This window comes from Crocodylus siamensis, chromosome 4 (genome assembly GCF_052110815.1).
Source record: "Crocodylus siamensis isolate JL-2025a chromosome 4, ASM5211081v1, whole genome shotgun sequence".
NCBI classification, from domain to species: Eukaryota; Metazoa; Chordata; order Crocodylia; family Crocodylidae; genus Crocodylus; species Crocodylus siamensis.
In genome coordinates, this window is record NC_143398.1 from 23154712 (window position 1) to 23174986 (window position 20275).

At 47.3% G+C, this 20275-nt stretch overlaps 1 protein-coding gene across 1 annotated transcript; it reads left to right on the forward strand.

Annotated features, from left to right (window-relative positions):
* Positions 1 to 180: 180 nt before the first annotated feature.
* PSMC2 (proteasome 26S subunit, ATPase 2) lies at positions 181 to 9194 on the forward strand. The gene is made up of 12 exons (XM_090041973.1): positions 181 to 308; positions 453 to 490; positions 1319 to 1400; positions 4269 to 4368; positions 4749 to 4880; positions 5423 to 5495; positions 5622 to 5717; positions 5921 to 6085; positions 6848 to 6935; positions 7661 to 7863; positions 8723 to 8819; positions 8916 to 9194. Exons 1-12 carry the CDS (start codon positions 239 to 241, stop codon positions 9071 to 9073), a joined length of 1302 nt encoding a protein of 433 aa, XP_089898099.1. The 5' UTR covers positions 181 to 238; the 3' UTR covers positions 9074 to 9194.
* The last annotated feature ends 11081 nt before the right edge of the window (positions 9195 to 20275 follow it).

Consider the following 20275-nt stretch of genomic DNA (forward strand, 5'->3'; position numbering starts at 1 on the left):
GCCAGGGGGCGGCCCACAATCCACGACCGGAAGTGCTGCCGGGGAAGCAGATTGCAGTCACACCCGGCCGGGTTCTCTCTGCCCCCCTCCCTCCGCTTCCGGCGGAAGAGCCGGGTATCCCTTTCCACCCCCTTCGAGCGCGGAGGCCGGCGACAACCGGAAGTCGGGAGCCGCTGCGTAATGCTTCCGGGGCCAGGGGTGCGGCGCTTGCGCAGTGTGTCCGGGCAGTGTGGGCAAGATGCCGGATTACCTGGGCGCCGACCAGAGGAAGACCAAGGAGGAAGAGAAGGAGGACAAACCCATCCGCGGTCTGCGTCCCCCCTCCCGGCCGGGATCTCCGCCCCTGGGGGGAGGGGGGGTGACGGGACAGGGGGGAAGGAAGGGGAGGTGTGGGTGAAGGGACAGGGGAGGGGAGCGGCCGCTGCGCCGCTGACCTGCGTGTCCTCCCGCAGCGCTGGATGAAGGCGACATCGCCCTGCTGAAGACCTACGTGAGTCCTCCCCTCCCCTTCCTGCTCTCATTTTAAATCTTTGATCTTCATTCCTGTTCCCGTTTTGTATTTTATTCGTCTGAAGCAGTCACAGATGTGTCCTTTGTAGCCCCGTCATGAAGGGGGCTTGTAGCTGTACTTGGGCATTGGCCCCGTCCGGGAGAGGCATGGCGCAAGGCCAGTCAAGCTGCCTTGTTTGCTTTGACAGTGTGGCGGGACCTGAACATACCAGTAGCTTGTCCATTTTGACTCCCCTCGTGCTTCCACGTTGGTGTGAAGGGGTCTGAGTGTAAGCGAGTAGGGTTTCAAGACATCTCTGTGCCGTGCGGCCCTGGATGCTGGGAGCAGCCCACTAGATGGAATGACTTGGCTCATGGTTTGTAATTTTCTCAGTAGACGGCCAGCACCAACTGGTGGGTTGTTGAAAGAGCAGCGTAGATCAGACTTGCAAATAAAAATTGGCGGTACTGAAAAGGATCACTCAAGGACGTGCATCCCTCATTCTGCTACATCTTTAGCTCTTTTTCTTTTCCTTTTTTTTTTTTTTTTGCCCATTAGGAGAAGAGTTTTGAAAATTTCAAGTTTTGATGGAAAGGAGAGATTTCCTCATGGAGGATCCTTAGCACAAATGTAACAGTGCAGCACTCCACTTTGTTTCAACAAGTGATGTTTAGTTCATAAAAAGCACCCTAAAGACACTCACCATCAGTCAGCAGTTTTTTTGCACGTAGAACATCTTGATAAATGTTAATGGCTGCTTAGTGTTCATAAACTATATAGATGTTTTTGCATTACTGAAAATCATACAGCTCGGTTCTTCTTTTCCAGGGCCAGAGTACGTACTCGAGGCAGATCAAGCAAGTAGAAGATGACATTCAGCAACTACTCAAGAAAATCAATGAGCTTACTGGTATGTTTCTTTTTCTTAAGGCTGCTAGGAATGTAAGGTCAGTGTTTGTGAGGATGGATGGATGAATTTAAATTGGGGGTTAGCAACCTGTAGGCTGGATCCAGCCTGTGGTGCCATTGGATTCAGTCCATAGAAGTAGAGTTCGGCAGGGGGGAAGCTTTATCTACACTGAAGCCAAGCAATGAGCAGAAGTGGTAGTAGGATCTTAGCACTCACTTTCTTGCCTAGGAGCCAAGTTGGGTTGTTTCAGTCTGCTGCTGGAAAACATTGCTAGCCACTGGTTTAAATCAGTATGTTTTAGTTATTTTTTTAGTTCCTCTGTACCAAGAAAGGTTGAATCACAGTAACCTGTGGATTGGCAAGCTGATAGAGGCATCAGACTAAATTTGGTACTACTTTTGAAAACTAGAAGGATATATATGTGATAAAGTGACTTAATTTGTTTGTTCAGAGTCTTAGTTTTTGCCTTTTGTTAAGTTCAGAAATGGTGAAAGAGACTTCTTATCAGTACATTTTTTGCTACTTGTGTCAAACTGTTTTTAGATACAAGTTGAAATTTCCAGTTAAATGTAAGCAGTGTTTTATAGTATTTTTGTATGTTACATAAACAAAGTTAAGTGTTCTAGATGTATAAGGAAAGTACAACAACATATGGTTTGTATTCAAAACTACAATATGGTCTCTCTTTTGTTGAGTAATTCTTTCATAGTTTATAGTTATAAGGTTTAACACAGCCTGGTATAATTATACCATCATCAGTAACATTAAATAGGCTTTTTTTTTTTTTTAAATCTAGCTTACACTTAACTAATATGATTTTTATATTCGTGCCCACTTCACTGCCTTGTTATTTGTACAGAGCTGATAATTTATCATAGTAAGTTCTCATTAAGTTGCATTTTCTATGAGTTAAAAAATTAATGTTCTTCGTTATGGATCTCCTGTCTGTTAAGATCCTAATTTCTTAATAATTATTGTCCTCAAAAGCAGAATAACACACTTATGTTTTATATGTTTATTATACCTAAAATTCAAAATCTTCCTTAAGTGTCTTAATCCCCACTTAACTAATGAGTTCTACCTGGACTTAAAGCCTGTTTTTATTCCCCTGTGGAGTATGAAGAAGCTGGAAGAGCTTTCAGATAAACACAGCTTCTTGCATTTTTTTTAATATTAGGAATACCATGAACTTTAACTTGCCTTCCTTGATTTTTTTTTTTTGATTTTTTTTTTAGGTTGGATATTGTGATGGTCTCAGGTGTGTGATGCATGTTCTTGCATCTTTTGTTCCAGATAGCGATAAGGATTTTGAATTTTAAAAAATGCAAATAAAAACAAAGTACATTTTAAAGCAGTCCAAATATAAATCTCTTTTCTCTGAAATGCAGTTTTACCTCATTGGTGTATGCCCTTCTAAATGTTCTCCAATTGACAATAAATTCTGCCAGGAAAAATAAAGAACTTCATTAAACAACAACAACAAAATAACTTTTCTTTACATTGTGAAACAAACTGGCATAGATCCAACTGCTTCCTTCTACAGCAGTAATTCTCAGCCCAGGTGCTATGGCTCTCTTGGGTGTTGTGAGATCCTCTCAAGGGTGCTGCAGAGTGCCATGCAACATTAGCATTGTCAGGTGAACAAATATGGTTCACAAAATAAACCCAGAGATGTCAAATAGGAATTTAAAGTGGTAAAAAACATTCTGATTGGTTGTGGGGTTTTTTCTAAGTTCTTTTGCAACAGAAAACATTTCTATTATTTTTCTCTAGTCAAAAAAGCAAGTGAAAACTAAGGGTTGGCATTTTTTGAGGGCTGCCTTCAGTCTAACAAGGGATGTTTGGGGTCTAAAAAAGGTTGAGAACCACATTCCTACAGTTACAGTGGGGTGGGTTGTAGCCATGTTGGTCTAAGGACATAGGCAGGCAAGGTTCATTGGGTGAATCTGATAACTTTTATTAGACCAACTTAAATAGTTGGAAAAAATTTCTTAGCAAGCTTTCAGGTTTAAAAACCCTTTGTCAGACTGAGGAAGCCTCTGCAGTTGGTGTGTGCTCTTCCTGGATGGAATGAATAGTAAAGAAGCCAGAAGCTGGCATGCATGCAAGAAAGGCAGTTGGTGAAGATGTAAATTGAGGAGTCAGTGGGTGAGACAGGCTGGGGAGAGAGGAAGGGAGGGGGGAAGAGAGAAGGGAGATGAATGTAGCAGGTAAATAGTGGCGAGGTACCTGCGAGTCAGATGTCAGGCAGGTTATAACGTGTCATAAATCCAGTGTCTATATTTAGCCCATGATTTCTTGTATTCGAAAGGTTGATGACATGAAGTTCATAGGCTTGTCTGTGAAAAGTGTTTTGTAAGTTTCCTTTGGGGATTAGACTGAGAGATTGGAGAGAGAGTGGGTTTTTTGTGAGAAATGTGCCCCCACAGGTAATTGGGTATTCTTGTCTTTGATAGATTTCCAGCATGCATTCATTCTTGTGTGCGGTTGTTGCTTGGTCTCTCTTATGTATTTTTCATCAGGGCATTTGGTGCACCGGATGAGATGTATTTCTGGAGGTGCAGCTGTAGGATCTAGGAATGTTCCTGGCTCTGTTGTGGGGTGTAGTGATTGTGGGGGTGGTGGAGATGTGTTTGGCAGGTTTTACATTTCTTGTCATGTCACGGTCCGGATCCATTCAGTGTGTTCTGGGCCATAAGAAGTTTGCTTCTGGTGATGAGGTTGCCACATTCCTACAGTTGCATTTCCTGTCAGCACGTGCTGTCTTCTGTTATGTGCTTGTTGTTTAAACTGCCATCTGGATGTGAAGGATTAACAGTGCTTTAGGTAAACTGACCCTTGGTCCTCCCTTTGCTTTCTTCCATGTAGGGATCAAGGAGTCAGACACTGGCCTGGCCCCTCCTGCTCTCTGGGATCTGGCTGCAGATAAGCAGACTCTCCAAAGTGAGCAGCCTCTTCAGGTTGCCAGGTGTGTGCGGTATCTTGTGAGTCCTATGTAGTGATGCGGTATAAGCAGACAGCTTGTGCACACAGTGCTCTCTGCGCTGCTTGTCTCTACACACAGAATATGACACCTGGGGAAATTGTAAATCAACTCTCGGGTGTACTGTAGTATTGAAGAGCAAACACATTAACCTTTATGTAACAAGGAGAAGTATGCCATGCTTGGAATAGCGATAGGCGCACTGTTAGTTATCCTGTAAGAATAACACAGCAAACTCAGCAGCCAAATGTTTTATGAAGGCACTTGGCGTGCATGTGAGGCTTCTTGATTCCGTGGTGTTCATGGTGTCACAAGTATAAGTCATCCACCTCATGGCCTGCATTAATTGATCATCTGTCTTTCAGGTGTACGAAGATCATCAATGCAGACTCTGAGGATCCCAAGTATATTATCAATGTCAAACAATTTGCCAAATTTGTGGTGGATCTCAGTGACCAGGTGGCACCAACTGACATTGAAGAGGGAATGAGAGTTGGGTAAGTGAAGACAAAATGATTTAATGTTCTGAAAAGTGTAGTTGTAAACTGAAGCCTCCTTTTTCTATAGAGTTGCAGCCAAAGGTACTTCAGATCATCTGTTTCACTGTAATCTTTGGGCTGTGGGGTCTACAGGCAACAAAAATAAGCAAAGTAATCATGGCAGAGCAATAAGCTGTTGTTGCAGAAACTGAAATTTTAATTTTAGTCAGTAGTAGAGTTGGTAAGAAATTTTATATTGGAGAATGCCTGTTCAAATAAGTGTTTTGCAGAAATATAATGATTTTGAGGGACAAATGAAGTGTGCGACATGGATTTGTGTGGTTCTTTCCATTCAGCTCTCCTCCTTTATAGAAATATTGGCATTTCCTACAGAATAGGCTGGCTCTGACTAGTAGTTTTTTAAAGATGGGATCAGCCTGATCTGGAGGAAAAAAGCAATTGCCAAGAATTGTGGGTTTCTGAATTATAGGTCACAGCTGAGGTGTTGACTCAGGGAGTATTAAAATTAATGTAACACCCTCTTTGTATCTTCCTACCAGTGTAGACAGAAACAAGTATCAGATCCATATCCCCTTACCTCCAAAGATTGACCCAACTGTTACTATGATGCAGGTGAGAATTGTTTTTGTTTACTGAGTTTCTTATACTTGCAGTTTTGACTTTATCAGAGTTTGCAAGTCCCAGTGGAGAATAACAAATTACAAGTTGTTCAGCTATTCATTTATCATTCTTATGCAGGTGGAGGAAAAACCAGATGTCACCTACAGCGATGTTGGTGGTTGCAAAGAACAGATTGAAAAACTGCGGGAGGTGGTTGAGACCCCTCTGCTCCATGTAAGCAACTCATTGGTGCAGGCTGAAGTTTTTGCCTAGGCTGGCTGCTTCATCCAACAGCTTGTTGCATCTTTTCCAATACTGAGAAGTCAGAATGCAAGCACACAAGTTAAAATAGCTTTGAGTAATTTATTTTTACCTTATTTATTAGTGTGTCTTTAAGGGTCTGATAGAATCTAACCTCCTGCTTTTCCTCTTTGCAGCCTGAGAGGTTTGTGAACCTTGGGATTGAGCCCCCTAAAGGAGTGCTTCTGTTTGGGCCACCGGGGACAGGCAAAACCCTGTGTGCCCGTGCTGTTGCTAACAGGACTGATGCCTGCTTCATCAGAGTGATTGGATCTGAATTGGTGCAGAAATATGTAGGAGAGGTGAGATCAAATACCACATAAAATATGCAGCTAACTACAGGTTTCTAATGGAGGCCAAGCATTTTAACATTCATTGTTCTTGGATGTACTTATGTTCTGTGGACTCCAGGGGGCATAAAAGGGAGCAAAGACATTGCAGAATAACAGAGTGATAACTGCTGGCTGTAATTTCAGAAGCTTTCAGCATTCGTGTTGGATCACTGCTGAACAATGTGAAAATCCCACGCCAAATTATATATAAAATTTCAGCAGAAAGGAATCAAGCCTACTACAGTTTTGTATTAGTGCGCCAAATGAAGGTTATTCATCCACTAGACGTGTAACTTTTTTTGGTTTTGCCGTATAACCTGCTTGCTCCTGTACCCTCAAACATTAGCTGGGAGAGACATGTTCCTACCTGCTTCAGTTTGTCGGCACTTGATGCATGGGCTCTGAAGCAAAGACATTGTGTGGCCATAGATAAATTACACAGGGACAGGTAGATAACTGCAAGCCTCAGTAATGGCACGTAGTGCTTTAACCTTTTTGTCGTGGGTAGTAGCCAAAAATATATTGTTCAATAACTGGTTAGTAGGGGAATTCAAGGGAATTTTAATCTCTTTATACAATTACATCCCTGTCTGTAAAAAGAGGGCAATAATCTTTCTCCCCTAATTTGACCGTTATGGATTATCAGTTGGGAAAAATCATTGTTTGCTTTCCTTGAGTTGGCCTGTTCGTAACAAATGGTTAATCCCTTTTTTAATCTTTTGTTAATCTTAGGGGGCTCGAATGGTGCGGGAACTTTTTGAAATGGCCAGAACTAAGAAAGCTTGTCTTATATTCTTTGATGAAATTGATGCCATTGGAGGTATGTTTGCATCTTGAATTGTGTTTTCTATGTAGCAAGCTTCTTTAAAAAATACTAAACTTTCTGTGTAATTCCCTGTTTATCAAGATTATTGCAATCTAAAAATCAAGGTTGCAGATAAGTATATATTTAAGGAAACTAATATTCTAAGGTCATTGAGGTTGTTTACTGCACAAGGAGCTATTACAAAAATAGTTTATGCAACTTGAATGTATTTAGTCCTGACTTGAAGTTGTTTTTATCTCTTTAGTCAAAATGCTAAGTAATTAAACTTAACAGGCAGAATGTCTTTTAAATATAGTACAGCCAACATGCTGCTTAGTTTTTGTAAACATTTCAAAAGAAAAATGTTCAGAGAATCTTGCACGTAAACTTTTCTTTATACTGCCTGAAATTAGAATTTTTCCAAGACAAACAGATTTTAGCTTCCTTTATTTGAGGAAAAAAGCTTGCTTACTGAACATAGCAACCCATACAGTTAAAACAAGGGATAAGAAGAGAGTTTTATTAAACAATCAGGGAAATCCTATTCTGTGTAGTCTGAAGCCAGTGCACTTGAAATAAGAAAAATCACATTTTTTTAAGATGGTCACGAATATCTATATGGCTGTGATTGCTTAGTTGAGATATCCTTTGCTTTGCATTCTCATTCAGCAACGATATCTCATCACTCCTGTAAAGATGCTTGTTATGGGTCTTGATATGTAGTTGTCATCTTTCTCCAGGGGCTCGTTTTGATGATGGGGCTGGAGGAGACAATGAAGTACAACGTACCATGCTGGAGCTGATCAATCAGCTGGATGGATTTGATCCAAGAGGCAATATTAAAGTGCTGATGGCAACTAACAGACCTGATACTTTGGATCCAGCACTGATGAGGCCAGGGAGACTGGATAGGAAGATTGAATTTAGCTTACCTGATCTGGAGGTGAGAACTTCTTGTCTTTTCATTAGTAAGCAAATCCTGGGAGCAGAGCAGAAGGTTAGACTTCTAATAAATGTAATAGTCTGGAAGCTGCATAATATACATGAAAGTGCCATGGGTGTAAGTATGTGTAAATACACCAAAATATTTCATGTTATAACAAATAGATTTCATCCTCACAGGAAAAACCTTGGAAAATAACTGTTGCAGCATGCTCCTGGCTCCAATTGGGCCTCTGTGAGAGCAGCTGCTTGACTTGCTTCTAAAGCTTTGGGGCCCTGCAGCCTTTCTTGATTGCGCTTCAGGAAGAGGGGGCATTTTTTGGAATGCCTTCCTGTCAAGTATCTCTTCTAGATCAGCATTTCTCAACCCATGGGTTGTGACCCAAAAGTGGGTTGCAAGAATGTATGAAAGGGTCATGGACAAACTTTAAACATAGATTCCCTTTTAAAGGAGAAAAATGTGGGAAACTGGCTTTTCCCTTGAAGGCTGTCAGAGTTCCAGCCTGCCCCCCTTGTCCCACACACTTGGTGGCTGAGGCTTGGGGGTGGGGGACAGCTGGTCAGGAGTGAAGGACACTGGGTTGGGACTGGCCATTGATGTTTACAAATTGGTCCTGCTACAAAAGAGGTTGAGAACCACTGTTCTAGATAACTTATTTATTGCATAATACAACCTCCTAGTTTCGTATTGCACAAATATGCCAGTCAGTCAACAATGGTCACTTACCAGAAAACATGCAGGGGAAATGAGTGTCTGTCTCCTTCCTCTTAACAGTTAAACTGCTTCATTTAACCTCCCACAACACTGCCTAGTTCTCAGCACGTCTTTTTTAATATCTGCCTCAAATCTTTTGTTTTAGGGCCGAACTCACATATTTAAGATCCACGCTCGTTCGATGAGTGTGGAAAGAGACATCAGATTTGAGTTGCTGGCTCGATTGTGTCCTAACAGCACAGGTAAGGCAAATCCTATGACTTGTGTGCTTTTTACTTCTTAACTGTGAAAGTGGACCCTCCTCAAATGTTACATCCATGTGTCCTTCTCTCTGAAAGGTGCTGAAATCCGCAGCGTCTGCACGGAGGCAGGCATGTTTGCCATCAGAGCACGTCGAAAAATTGCAACGGAGAAAGACTTCCTGGAAGCTGTAAACAAAGTCATCAAGTCTTATGCAAAATTCAGTGCTACACCCAGATACATGACCTACAACTAAAGGGAAAATATTCATCTTAATTTTTGTCTGAAGTAAGAGCCTGAGTGTATAATAGTTCATGTGGTGTTTGCTATCTAATGCAGTTCTAGGAGTCTAAAAATAAATGAAGTATTCCAAATAACAGGCTGTTAGTTAAATATATAAAAACGTGTTCAATACTAGTGATCTACTGCCATGGAAGAAAAAAAAGAAAATTTCTGAAGGTGACACTTAAGCTGCATAGATAAGTCCTAAGCTTAAAACACGTGTCACAGAGTGAACCTTAAAACCAGTATGACTTTTTGTAAGCAGTCTTGCTAACCTCACCCTGTCAAAAATCATGAGATAAACTCTTAAAAAGCAAGAGATTTGGAATCTAAATCATGAGGGGCTATTTTTGAAGCATGTGTGTGATGGGGGTTACTTGTGAAGGTGTGGGTGGGCTATGGGAGTATGTGTGGGGTTTGGAGCGCAGGGAGGGGGGCAGTCCATGCACACCCTGGCAGGATGAAGGGTACTGGGTCAGGAGTAAGGGGCAGCAGCAGAGCAGGGGGGGGGAGGCGGGGCTGTGGCTTGGGAGTGACAGATGGATGCAGGTGGAGGGACAGGGGACAGGTGCCCCCTGGAATTGTCCTTGGGGCAGAGGTGGGCTGGGTTCTGTGCCCTGCTTCCTTTGCCCTGGGAGCTGTGTAATGCTGCCAGGTAGGCAGGGGATGTGGCACAATTAGTGCGTGGCTCCTGGGTTAAAGTCAGCAAGGTGCAGAGCCCCAACCTGCAGCGGGCAGCCCACCTCTGCCCCAGTGACAAATCCAAGGAGCACCTGCCCCTCACGTTTCCCTTGGTGCAGCATGCAGCAGCAGGGAGCCATGCCCCTGGATGAACTGCACATGGTTATCACAACCTGCCCCAGCCCCGGGACCCCCATTCTCCGCTGTCCCACTGCCTTACTGTGGGGGCCTCGATCTGTCCCCTCTGCCCCTTCCCTCTCCCACTGCTCTTTCCACCCCACACGCTTAGCAGCAAGAGTTGGCATTACTGTGTAAGTTAAATACCCAAAACTGAGGGACTTAAATTCAAAATGTGGATAACTGAAGGCACCTAAACTCTGTAGTCCCTGAAGCCTTTGCTAGTAAAAATGCCAAGATACTGGCCAGAAGTGCCTCAGTTCAGCGGTTCTGAACAGCAGAAACCAAGCTCATGCCTAAGTCTCTTTGGGCTGCACTGACTAGGGTCCAGGGGTAGGCAACATTTTTTGACTGGAGTGTTGAAAAAACCACAATGTCTACCTTGGAAGGTACTGTAGTGCTGACATGCTGGAGCCTGAAGCATCTGTTTGCAGCTTCCCAGCTTCAGCCAGCCCATGGAGCCTGGTCTGCTTGCAGCCTCCTAGCCTCCTGCTGGGAGCAGCTTGGGCTGTATGGCTGGCAGCAGCTGCTTAGAGCCCAGGCTGGCGGTGGTGTGCCAAACAAAATGGCTTTGCGTGCTTGGCACGCATGTTGGGGGTTGCTGACCCCTGGCCTAGACATTCCTTTCCCTGTTGTGCTTCTGGGACCAATTTGGTGGGTATGCTCTGAGCTGCATGGTCAGGTCCTGCACAAAGTGAGTGCATCTACACATGCAGGCATGTGTGCTTGCAGCAGCTCAAATAGGAGCGGCACAAATTTATGCCAGAAATTTTTGTCTCAGCACATGTGCCAGAACATACGTTTTGGTGTGGGGCAAGTTGTACCACTTGTGGAAAACTGACCCTGCCCAACTCCTCCTGGACTTGCAGCCAGGAGGAGCTGAAGGCTGGGGCCAGCACCTGTGCTATCCCCAGCAGTATAAAAAGCTGCTCTGGTGAGCAGCTCAGGGCTACTTGCTCTCAGGAGCTTCTGAGGCCTGGCCAGTTGACATATGGGGACACCAGTCCCCTGTGCCAGCTGGACTGCTGCAGTAGCCCTGACCTCTACCTACTGCAGCAGTGGCAGTGGGGGCTGCTGCCTGGCTGTGACCTGCTGCCACCTGTGATAGCATCTGCCCCCTTGGACCTGCAGTCCTATGTCTGCACACCTGCCAGACCTGAATGGAGACTGCATGGCCACCTGGGCTTTGACATGGGCACTGTAGCAGAGCTGTCTGCACCTCTGGGCCAGCTGTCAGTGGGCCATGGCTGCAGAGCTGGCCTTTGTGTGGCATTACGGCCATGTGTGCCCCACCCTGCCATCTGGGCAGCTGTCGCCTGGAAGGTGTTCTCAGTGTGGTGGCCTGCTTTGAACTGTCAAAGCATGCCTGCCTGGCCCCAAATGGCCAGGAGTTTAACCACTTCATTTACCCTCCAGCTGGCTCTCAGCTGCCAGCCCTGAGCAGGCTCCTTTGCCAGGATCCTGCCACTTGCCTCACTAGCAGGTATCCTGGTGTTCCCTATTTAAAAACTGCAAATTCTCTGATAAAAAAAAAATCCAAATTCATTCTTTAAAATACCCCAAAATCCACAGTTAAGACAAAAGACCACTAGAGAGAGAGATCGATAAACTGGGTAATGTTTTATTGATATATTTACAACGTTGACTCAAATTGGAAGCCTACCAGTGCCTCCATCATCATAATAAAATATATTCTAAATGGCTATATGCTTTGATGTTTGCTTTTGGTTTTCTTATCATAGAAAAATCAGAGCTCCCCCTGACCCCCTCTCTAACCAAGATGTGAGGACAACTGCCTCTGCAGCCGCAGCTCCTGCCAACAGGTCTCATCCTGTCTGGCAGCTGGGCACACTGGGTGTGTGATGGGGGGGATGTGGGATTTGCAGGAAGCGCGGTGGGAAGATGGTGTAGGAGCAATGTGGGGTGTGTGGGAGGGGTGTGTAGTGTTGTAGGTGGGGTGGTGTGAGTGGGTGCAGGGGAGATGGGAGGTTTGGGGGGGGCTGCCACCCCCATCCCCTGCACTGCACTGCACAGCACCCAGCATTGGCAACAGCATCCAGCTGGGCTGTCAGGGTGGTCATGGCCTGCTGTAGGCACCACCCCATGGCCATGCATTGCCACCTGACCCTCATGGAGAGTGAGCCTGGCTTGGCCTGCCAGGGTAGTGCACACCTTTGGCTAGGAGGTATAGGTGGTGGCAGGAGCCATCATGTTCTTGTCCAAAGGCATGCTATCAGGGCAGCTGGGTTTGTTCTCCATGCACAAACTATGGGTTAGCCAGCACTGAAGCAGGCATGGTCCAGTGGGCTGCTGCTGCTGCTGTGCACTGCAAGGGGTGACGGGGAGCAGTCCCAGTCCTGTCCAAAGAGCTGTGGGTTGGACTGTGCCCTGCAGGGCTGCTCCTACAGCCAGGCACATGGCACTGATGGCCCGGCTGGCTGCTGCTGCCAGCACCGCAGGGGGCAGGGGGGGTGGCAGGCATGTGGTGGTCCTTCCGTCAAGTCCCCCAACAAACCCCACACCCACAAACCCCACATGTACCCCCCGGCCCACTGCCACTCCCCACATCCCCTCCATACCCCCACACCCCTGCTTACATGGGACAGCTCCTGGGTCCGATCCATGCTGCGGCCTTGCCCCACTTCTGTTTGTCCCAACACACTAAGGCAGCATGCTAGGACAACAGGAGCACCATAGAGACACTCTGGCCAATGTCAGAGCATGTCTCTGGAGGACCATGCATCCGGTTACCTCAGGGCATGCTTCTGGATCGTGCTCTGTGCTGCTTTTTTCCCATGGTTTTTATTTTTTTTATACCTGGATTTCCAGGTATCAAATTTAGAGCCTGCATTGCAGATATGCAGTGTAAGGAACATTTTCCCGTTCACAGCGTCTCTTGCAGCATCTCAAACTGCTTTCAGATATCACAACAGGCACATGCGTGCTCATCTGGATGTGCCCAGGGCGGTGAAGGAGAGGATGGTACTGGCATCCCTTATCCCATAGGTTGCTGATTACAGGACTTACAAGATGCGTGAGGTCTGACACCAGTTTCCTCCTCTGCCTGAGGGCGTTTGGCCAGCTGTCTGCTGCAGGATCTGCTGGAAATGGCATGCACAGGTGCTTTCTGTGGTACGTGGCAGAGCAGGGTAGGGGCAGGAAGAGTGGAAGACACAGGCAGGAAGCACAGTGGCAGAACCTCACGGGAAGCAGAGCAGCAGACTGAGGAGAGGACAAGGGGCAAATTCTCCTCAGCACGCCGTTCTAGTGCCCTGTGCACCTACAGCCACCTGGAAAGAGACCCGCTGCTTCCCAGCAGCTGCCTTCGCAAGGCCAAAACCAGCAGCGCTAATGCAGAAAGCAGGTTTTTAATTTTTCTAAGTAACCTGCATAAAAGTTCCGCTGTCCATCCTCCTTTTTCTCAAACCATAAGTTCAGTGGGCAGGAGGGGCGCTTCCTCGGGGAGGACAGGCCAGAGGCTGGGCATGGTCTGGAGCCAAGTCTGACAGGTAGAAAAGTGCTTGTCAGTGGACCGGGGAGTGGAACTCGGCTTTGCCTTGCCCAGCTGAGTGCCCTGCACATGGTGGTACAGCCTCGCTCCCCCGTCCAAGGAACAAAACATCCAAGCAAAGTAGAACGTCTGCAAAGATGAGGGGCTGTTGTCAACACACCAGAGTATACCAGAGCAGGGATTGGTGACATCCGGCCTGCCAGCTGACTCCACCCCACAGAGCTAGAGGTGCCTGTGCCCATGCTGTGGCTGGGCAGGAAGGGGCTGCAGCAGGGCTGTGCAGCTGGAAGCTGTGCCTGCACTGCTGCTGCTTCTCCCTCCCGCCTCCAGCCTGGTGCAGCTTCCAGCTGGTAGGGGAACTGTGCCGGGGCAGGCAGCTTCTTTCTGTACCCTGGCAGCACGTGGTTGCAGAGCACTTTAAAAGTGCCTGGTTGTGGGACAAATTAATCCTCTCTTGAAAAGAGTTCAGATGACGGAGTTCCAAAGTGTGCCGCGCCTCCATTAACTTCTGTTCAGCAATGCATGTGAGCAGGGCTGGGCTGATGCAGCCCAGCCGCATCCTCAGTACTGTTTTTAGCACTGAAGGCGGAGTGGGGAGGGTGCTAGGGCGGTCCATCTGGGGTTTGCCCAGCCTGCGCTGTGCAGGCTGAGCAAACCCCAGATGGAGCTTCCTCCCTTCTCTAACCCACCCGCCCCCCCCCACCCTGAAGACAGCACCAGAGCTGGGTTAGGGCAGGGCTAGGGAAGAGCCAGGCAGCCTCTCTTGGGTGGATCAGCTCCGAAGTGAAGTTTGATTTCCTCCCTCCCAAACAGTGAATGTCTGTTGCGGGGAGGGGGGAAGAGGGGTGACTCACTCATGGCGCTTTCTGGGAAGCACCATACGTTACAGCGGGGAGTTGCTTGTCTTTCAGTGCCTACTGACCAAAAACAAGTGAAGCGTTGTGCAGGAATGCTGGTAATTCTGGAGGGATATTAAAATGCCCTATGAGACCCCCTGAGGTCTACAAAAAACTGCTCACCGACAACACTTTCATAGGAAATTCTGTTTTGCATAGCAGGATATCTGCAACAAGTGACTAGTGCAGCTACTCTGCTTTAGAGCACGCATAGCCAACATCAGATATGCAGGCATCTGCATCTAGAATACAGAAGTGACAAGGCTTTGCAGAATTCAAAATTGCTAACTTGCTGAGGCTTGGCAAGGCTTCGAAAAGCTAACTACAGAGAAACTCCTCTCTCAGGATTGTCTGATGAACATGCTGAACAAGAAACAACTAACAACTTTCTCCCTGCCGCATACCTCCTAATCAGGGACAGGGCTCAAAACTCTAGGAAAAGACCCTGGCAAAGGACAAGATCAGTGTTGAAAAGCCGCAGCTGTAGGACAAGTCAGGAACAACAGGGAAAGTGGATGGAAAAATAAACTTCCCATCCTCCCTGGAGCGATGTGTAGCGTAAATGGCAGCAGCTGCTGAGGAACCAGTGGCACAGGGTGTGACTGATGGGTGTTACAATCAGGATCAGGTCTAGGAAGGATTTGTGGGGAAACTGCGCAGAGAGCCAGAACACTCACTGACCCTGATATGACAGCTGCAAGCTCCTATTTGCTTTAAAAAGGCATGCAAGGCCCTAGGCCCAAACAGTCTTAACTCCTACTGAACGTTCCCCCATCCCAGCCCAGGGGTCCAAATAAGCACTACTACTGTTGCACTTAGAGATAGATGTGCCTTGTTATACCACTGTACTTATGGGATGTGAAATCTTACCCTTTCTTGCTAGCCTTAGTAAAAAACAACGCCCTTCGCCATCATCATGCCTCCAAGTGGTTACAGTCCCTGCCTGCTGAAGTTCCTGCAGCACTTGCTTCAAAAACAGAGAAGACCCCAGCCCTGCACCAGCAAGTCGAGAGATCTCCATTTCTTGGAACCTGGTTGCCAAACAAAACTTGGCAATTAACCCTGGTAGGTCAGACTTCTCTCCTGGGGCCTACGACGGGGTGAACAGAGCAGCAGTATCCCAGTCAGATCTTGCTATACCTGCCTCCCACCCCTGCATCTGTCACATTGTTAGCAAAGATGCATTTGTGGACTGGTTTCCTCTTCCTTAACTAAACTAAACTTATGTCTTAGCTAATTTTACATGGATCTGTGCCTTACTTCTTACTTCCCCAGGTCTTGCTTTCTTTTTCTGGGGGGCAAGCAGGGGCTGCCCAACTGAGCATGTCATGTCCTGGATTCAAGTGGAAGCACACCAGATGAGTAGATGTCCCTCCAGGCAGTTGGTGTGAAGGCCCAGTGTGTGGTCACCCCAGTCCCAGTAGCCCGTGTTGAAAGGGCCTGATGCCTGCTCAGTACAAGCCGGGGTGCAGCTACACTTGGAAGCAGAAGCCAAAATCTGTGGTGATGGGAGGGGAACTTCGTACAACCTCAGACCTGCTCCCTCCACAGCTCGAGTTTGTAATTTGGATCTTGGCAATTCAACGTGTGGGACTAAAGGGTTTTCAGTGAAGCAACACAAATGCACCGTTACCAGATTCCTTGCTCTTCTTCAGCTCCAGCACTCAGCTAATTGTGTGCAGCCATGAATACCTAGGATTACTGTGTGTACCCTCTAAGTCTTTGCTAAGAGATGAAGATACCAACTTGCCACTTGCTGTTGGTTTCAATAATGACACTGCCCCAACCTCCAGGACAAAATCAGGACTTACAGCTGGCAGAGGAGAGAAGGTAGCAGGATAAAGTGAGGGTTTTTTTTTAACATCTAGTATGTCCTCAGTTATCTGTACCCCTATGGAAGACACACCTGAAAAAAAAAAATCCTTTTTATAGCTCTATTCCTTTGCATAAGCGAAATGGCTACAAGTTATTGTGTCAAATTTAAAAGTAGAGGTGTAGCACTGTGTTAAAGCTTAAAAGAGCAGTGTACAGTGTCAAGACTTCAGATTAACAGGGCTAACTACCACTCTTTAAAAAAAGCTAACAAACCAAAAAACCAAGTTGCCATCTGGATCACAGAGGATGCAATGCACCTAAACCAGCAAGCCATGAACTTAAGGGCCAAAAACATAGATTTGGCTTTAAAATGGAGGTGCAAAGATTAGAGATAGTGGAACAATTGTTGGGTGAATATGAGCCGCCAGTGGGATGTGGCTGTGGAAAAAAGCTAGTGCAATTCTAGGATGTCTTTACAAATATATCTGTTGGTCTTTACAAATATATTTGTTGGGTGAATATAACGGGGGAGAGTGCCTTTCAGCTGACAAACACTGACACAAGATCAAATGGCTACAAACTGGCTGTGAGCAAATTAGGAGTAGAAATGAGAAGATTTATAACCCAGAGAGGCAAAGTTTTAGGACAGTTGGGGGCGGGGAGGGAGGGTCAAAGAGCTTGACTCGCTTCGGGATTGAACACTGCGGGGACAACAGGATAGAGCAAGGAGCTCCTGGTTCAACAGATGGCACGTGTGACATGTTGGGGTACAGAGGTACCGCTTCCTGGCTGGTAGGTGGCTGGCAGTCCCATGCTCAGTGCTTTGCTGGTCCCCTGTAGGAGCTAGGAAGGAATCTTGTCCCTTTTGTGAGTAATTCTAGATTCTGTGGCCAAAGGTTTTTGTGAGCTGACACAACTATATGGCTGATTCAGTATGACAAGCTTGGTTGGACAAGCTTTTAGGCACGTCTTCCTTAGTTGACTTGAGGTTTTTACTTTTCTGCTCAGGGTCACATCAATTGTCAAATTGTGAGTCGTGATGGAATTTTTCTGGCTAGGTTGGCTCGGTGTGGCCACTGCGGGGCGCAGGGAGGGGCAGGGCAGTGTTGGCTGCAGCCTGGGCTGAAGAGCGTGGATCTCTCCCTGGGATCTTCAGAGCACAGGAGAGTCCTGGTCTTCGGCAGTATCAGCAGCGCTTCTGCTTTTGCCTGCGCTGCACTTTGGGGTGTGCTTGATGTTTTGGAGTTTGGGATTTGTGCAAGGGGCTGGAAAACTAGTCTGGTCTGGGGGAATCCTTGCGAAATGGCTGCCTGTGAGTGCAGGCAACTGGCTTCAGCAGCTCAGGATGCCCCTTGTAGTCCTGCGTTCCTGGTGCATGGTTACAAAGCAGACAGCGACCAGGTCTTTGCTGGTAGAAAACCAAGAAGCAAGGAGCTTTATTTGCAGCAGAGGTGAGTTGTGTTTGATTTAGGCAGATTGCGCTGAAGTTAAGGGTAGCAAGACACGGCAGCAGGCTCAGAGGTTTTAAGAAGGGACTGGATTCAGTCCTGCTCAGGTTCGTTTAGGCAGACCTGTCTCAATCAGGGCATGACCCAGAGTTAGTGAGGTCTTTGCTGAGATTAAAAAGATTCAGCCAGGAAGTGAGACGGCGCTGACAAAACAGGAGCAGCAGAGTATAAGCCCTGACGGTGTGGGTTAGTCACCCCGTCTGTGCTGCAGGCAGGCATCATGGAGGAGAACATCACTCCTGGAGCAGAGTCTGACATCGAGCGATGCTTTGTGAAAGTGTAGCTTTGTCCAGGCTGGCAGAGAACAGGGGCCGAGTCAGCTGGCAAGCGCCGACAAAGCAATAGTTACCACAGTGTGAACGAGTGAAATCCTCATAGGGTGAGATTTGGTTGGAAATGGAACAAAGTGCTTGGTGTAAGTGTGTGTGCAACTGTCTGAGCAGCTGGGGAGCAAACCTGCAATGCAGCTGCAGCACCACGTGCATGGGATTGGGGTGGTGGAGGTCATGAACGACTGGTGCCTCCTGAGACTGGGGGGGCACAATCTGTGGGCAGCAGTGTCGGGGAGGTGAGTGGTGACTGCCCGCAGTGACTGCCCGCAGAACCAGTGCTGGTCGCGGGGGAAGGTTGCGAGCAGCGTTCGGTGACAGCCCATAGAAGCGGGTGGCAGCAGCGGCAGGGGGTTGGGGGTGGTGAACAGTGACTGCCCACAGAAGCTGGCAATGGCAGCGGCCAATCTCAGGGGGGACATTTCCTTTTGTTTTTTGTTTTTGTTTTTTTTTAAGGAAGCTATGGGTAAATGGATGCTTGCTAATTCAGGGGCCTGAAGTTGATAGCCTGGGAGGCCTTTTCTACTCAGGTGTCCCAAGCTCCTGTGCATTGTTATACAACAAGAGCTTCAAAAGCGATTGGAGAATCTGATTTTTTTTTTGAGGCAGTGTCTGTGGGTAGAGGCTCACAGCTGGGCCCTTTGTGGTGATTCTCTTCAACACACTGCTAAAAACCCTTCAGTCTGAGTCCCCCCAAGACACCTCCAACTTGCTCACCTCGGGTGCCGTGTCGACCCCACATCCAGTTATACTGCATTACGTGCAGCAGGAAGCCTACAGATTTGCATGCGCAACTCTCTTCCAATATGGGTGTGTCCAGACAAGCATGAACGTGTGACATGTGGCGCTGCAGACCCACCTGCTGCACCACAAACCGCACATGCAGGTGTTCTCCATGCTGCTAGCAGGATGGGGGGGTGTAGGGGGCTTGACCCCCAGGAAATCTGTGTCCAAAACATCCCACACCACAAAAAGCTGGGCAGCACACGTGGTGGCAGCACATGCCACCCAAGTCTGGAGCCTGGCTGACCAGTCACACTCCAGCTGCCAGCCAGGCTTCCTGCCACAGCTGCAGCCCCAGGAGGCTCCCAGGACAGGCTGCTGGGGCCAGCACAGTTGCTACCGTACCCCACTTGGGGTAATCTGCTGCGAGGCATATGTGACATGGGCATTCCCTGGGGACAAGCAGCAGTGGCACAAAGGAAAACAAACTTGTCCCCTGGGAAACAAATGTCTGTGCTCATGTGACTAGGACCACTGCTGCATTATGTAGCACCCCTCCAGCAGGTACAACTGCAGGCTGCTCAAGTAGCCAAAGCAGGGAAGTGCACTATTAGCAGTTTTCGCACCCTACCATATGTTTAGCATGGGGACACTAACATGTACCAGAGGAGAACTAGGACAATTTCAGTCCTTTAGCCCAATAGCCTAGTGATTATGACACTTGGCCAGAAAGTGGGAGTCAGCTTCTAGGCACATATCAGCAATGCTGTAACCACTAGGCAATAGGCCAGAGATGGATAAGGCCACCTTCCAACCCAAAGCTGGGCTACTGCAACCCAAAAGAGGGAGGCTGATTCTGTGGCTCAGCTAAGTGGCCGAGGCCCTGGGTGAGGAGGAGCGAGTTCTGGTCCCTGCTACTCATCTGCTGTATCCAAATGACTATGTGATGCCAAATACAGGAACAATCTACAGAACATGCAACAAACCTACTCTGTAGCCTATCAACTCTGGACACGCACCTAGGAAATGAAAAGCCCTTGGTTCTCAACCTTGCTCGCTGGCTTGTTATGTGTTTTGCCTGGCTAAGAGCCATAACTACTAGACTATTGGGGTAAAAGGTGTCTGCTACTGTCCCTCTAACACCCTCCCATTTTGGTGTCAGTCACTGCTCAGGCTCCTTTCTTGCTCACACACTTGGGATTTGTGCAGACTTTTTGCCCTCTCCAAAGAGCAGCAGGAGCACAAGGGGGTGAGAGCAGCCTTCAAATGTCTTGCTGGCTGCTTTGCTTTACTCCTGAGCAAGCTCAGAACAAGGCTGCACAGAGGGGATTGTACAGATCTTTCAGACTCCCGCAAGCAACTACATGAAACTTAAGAAACTGAGATGCCCACGTCACCTTCAGGATGTTTGGTGGGGGTTGAATAGGAGGTGGCTGCTTGCTGACTTGGGTGCATAAAAAGAACAGAAGTAGCACTTTGGGCCTTAGAGACTTAACAGGATTTGTATCCATGCCTTTAGCAGATACATATACAGAG

Bases quoted from the DNA above. Each gene is read 5' to 3' on its own strand.
- PSMC2 (XM_090041973.1), top strand. From the start codon at position 239: ATGCCGGATTACCTGGGCGCCGACCAGAGGAAGACCAAGGAGGAAGAG. The intron at 1,401-4,268 runs GTATGTTTCTTT...TCTTCCATGTAG, and splicing joins GAAAATCAATGAGCTTACTG to GGATCAAGGAGTCAGACACT. The intron at 4,369-4,748 runs GTGTGTGCGGTA...TCTGTCTTTCAG, and splicing joins CAGCCTCTTCAGGTTGCCAG to GTGTACGAAGATCATCAATG.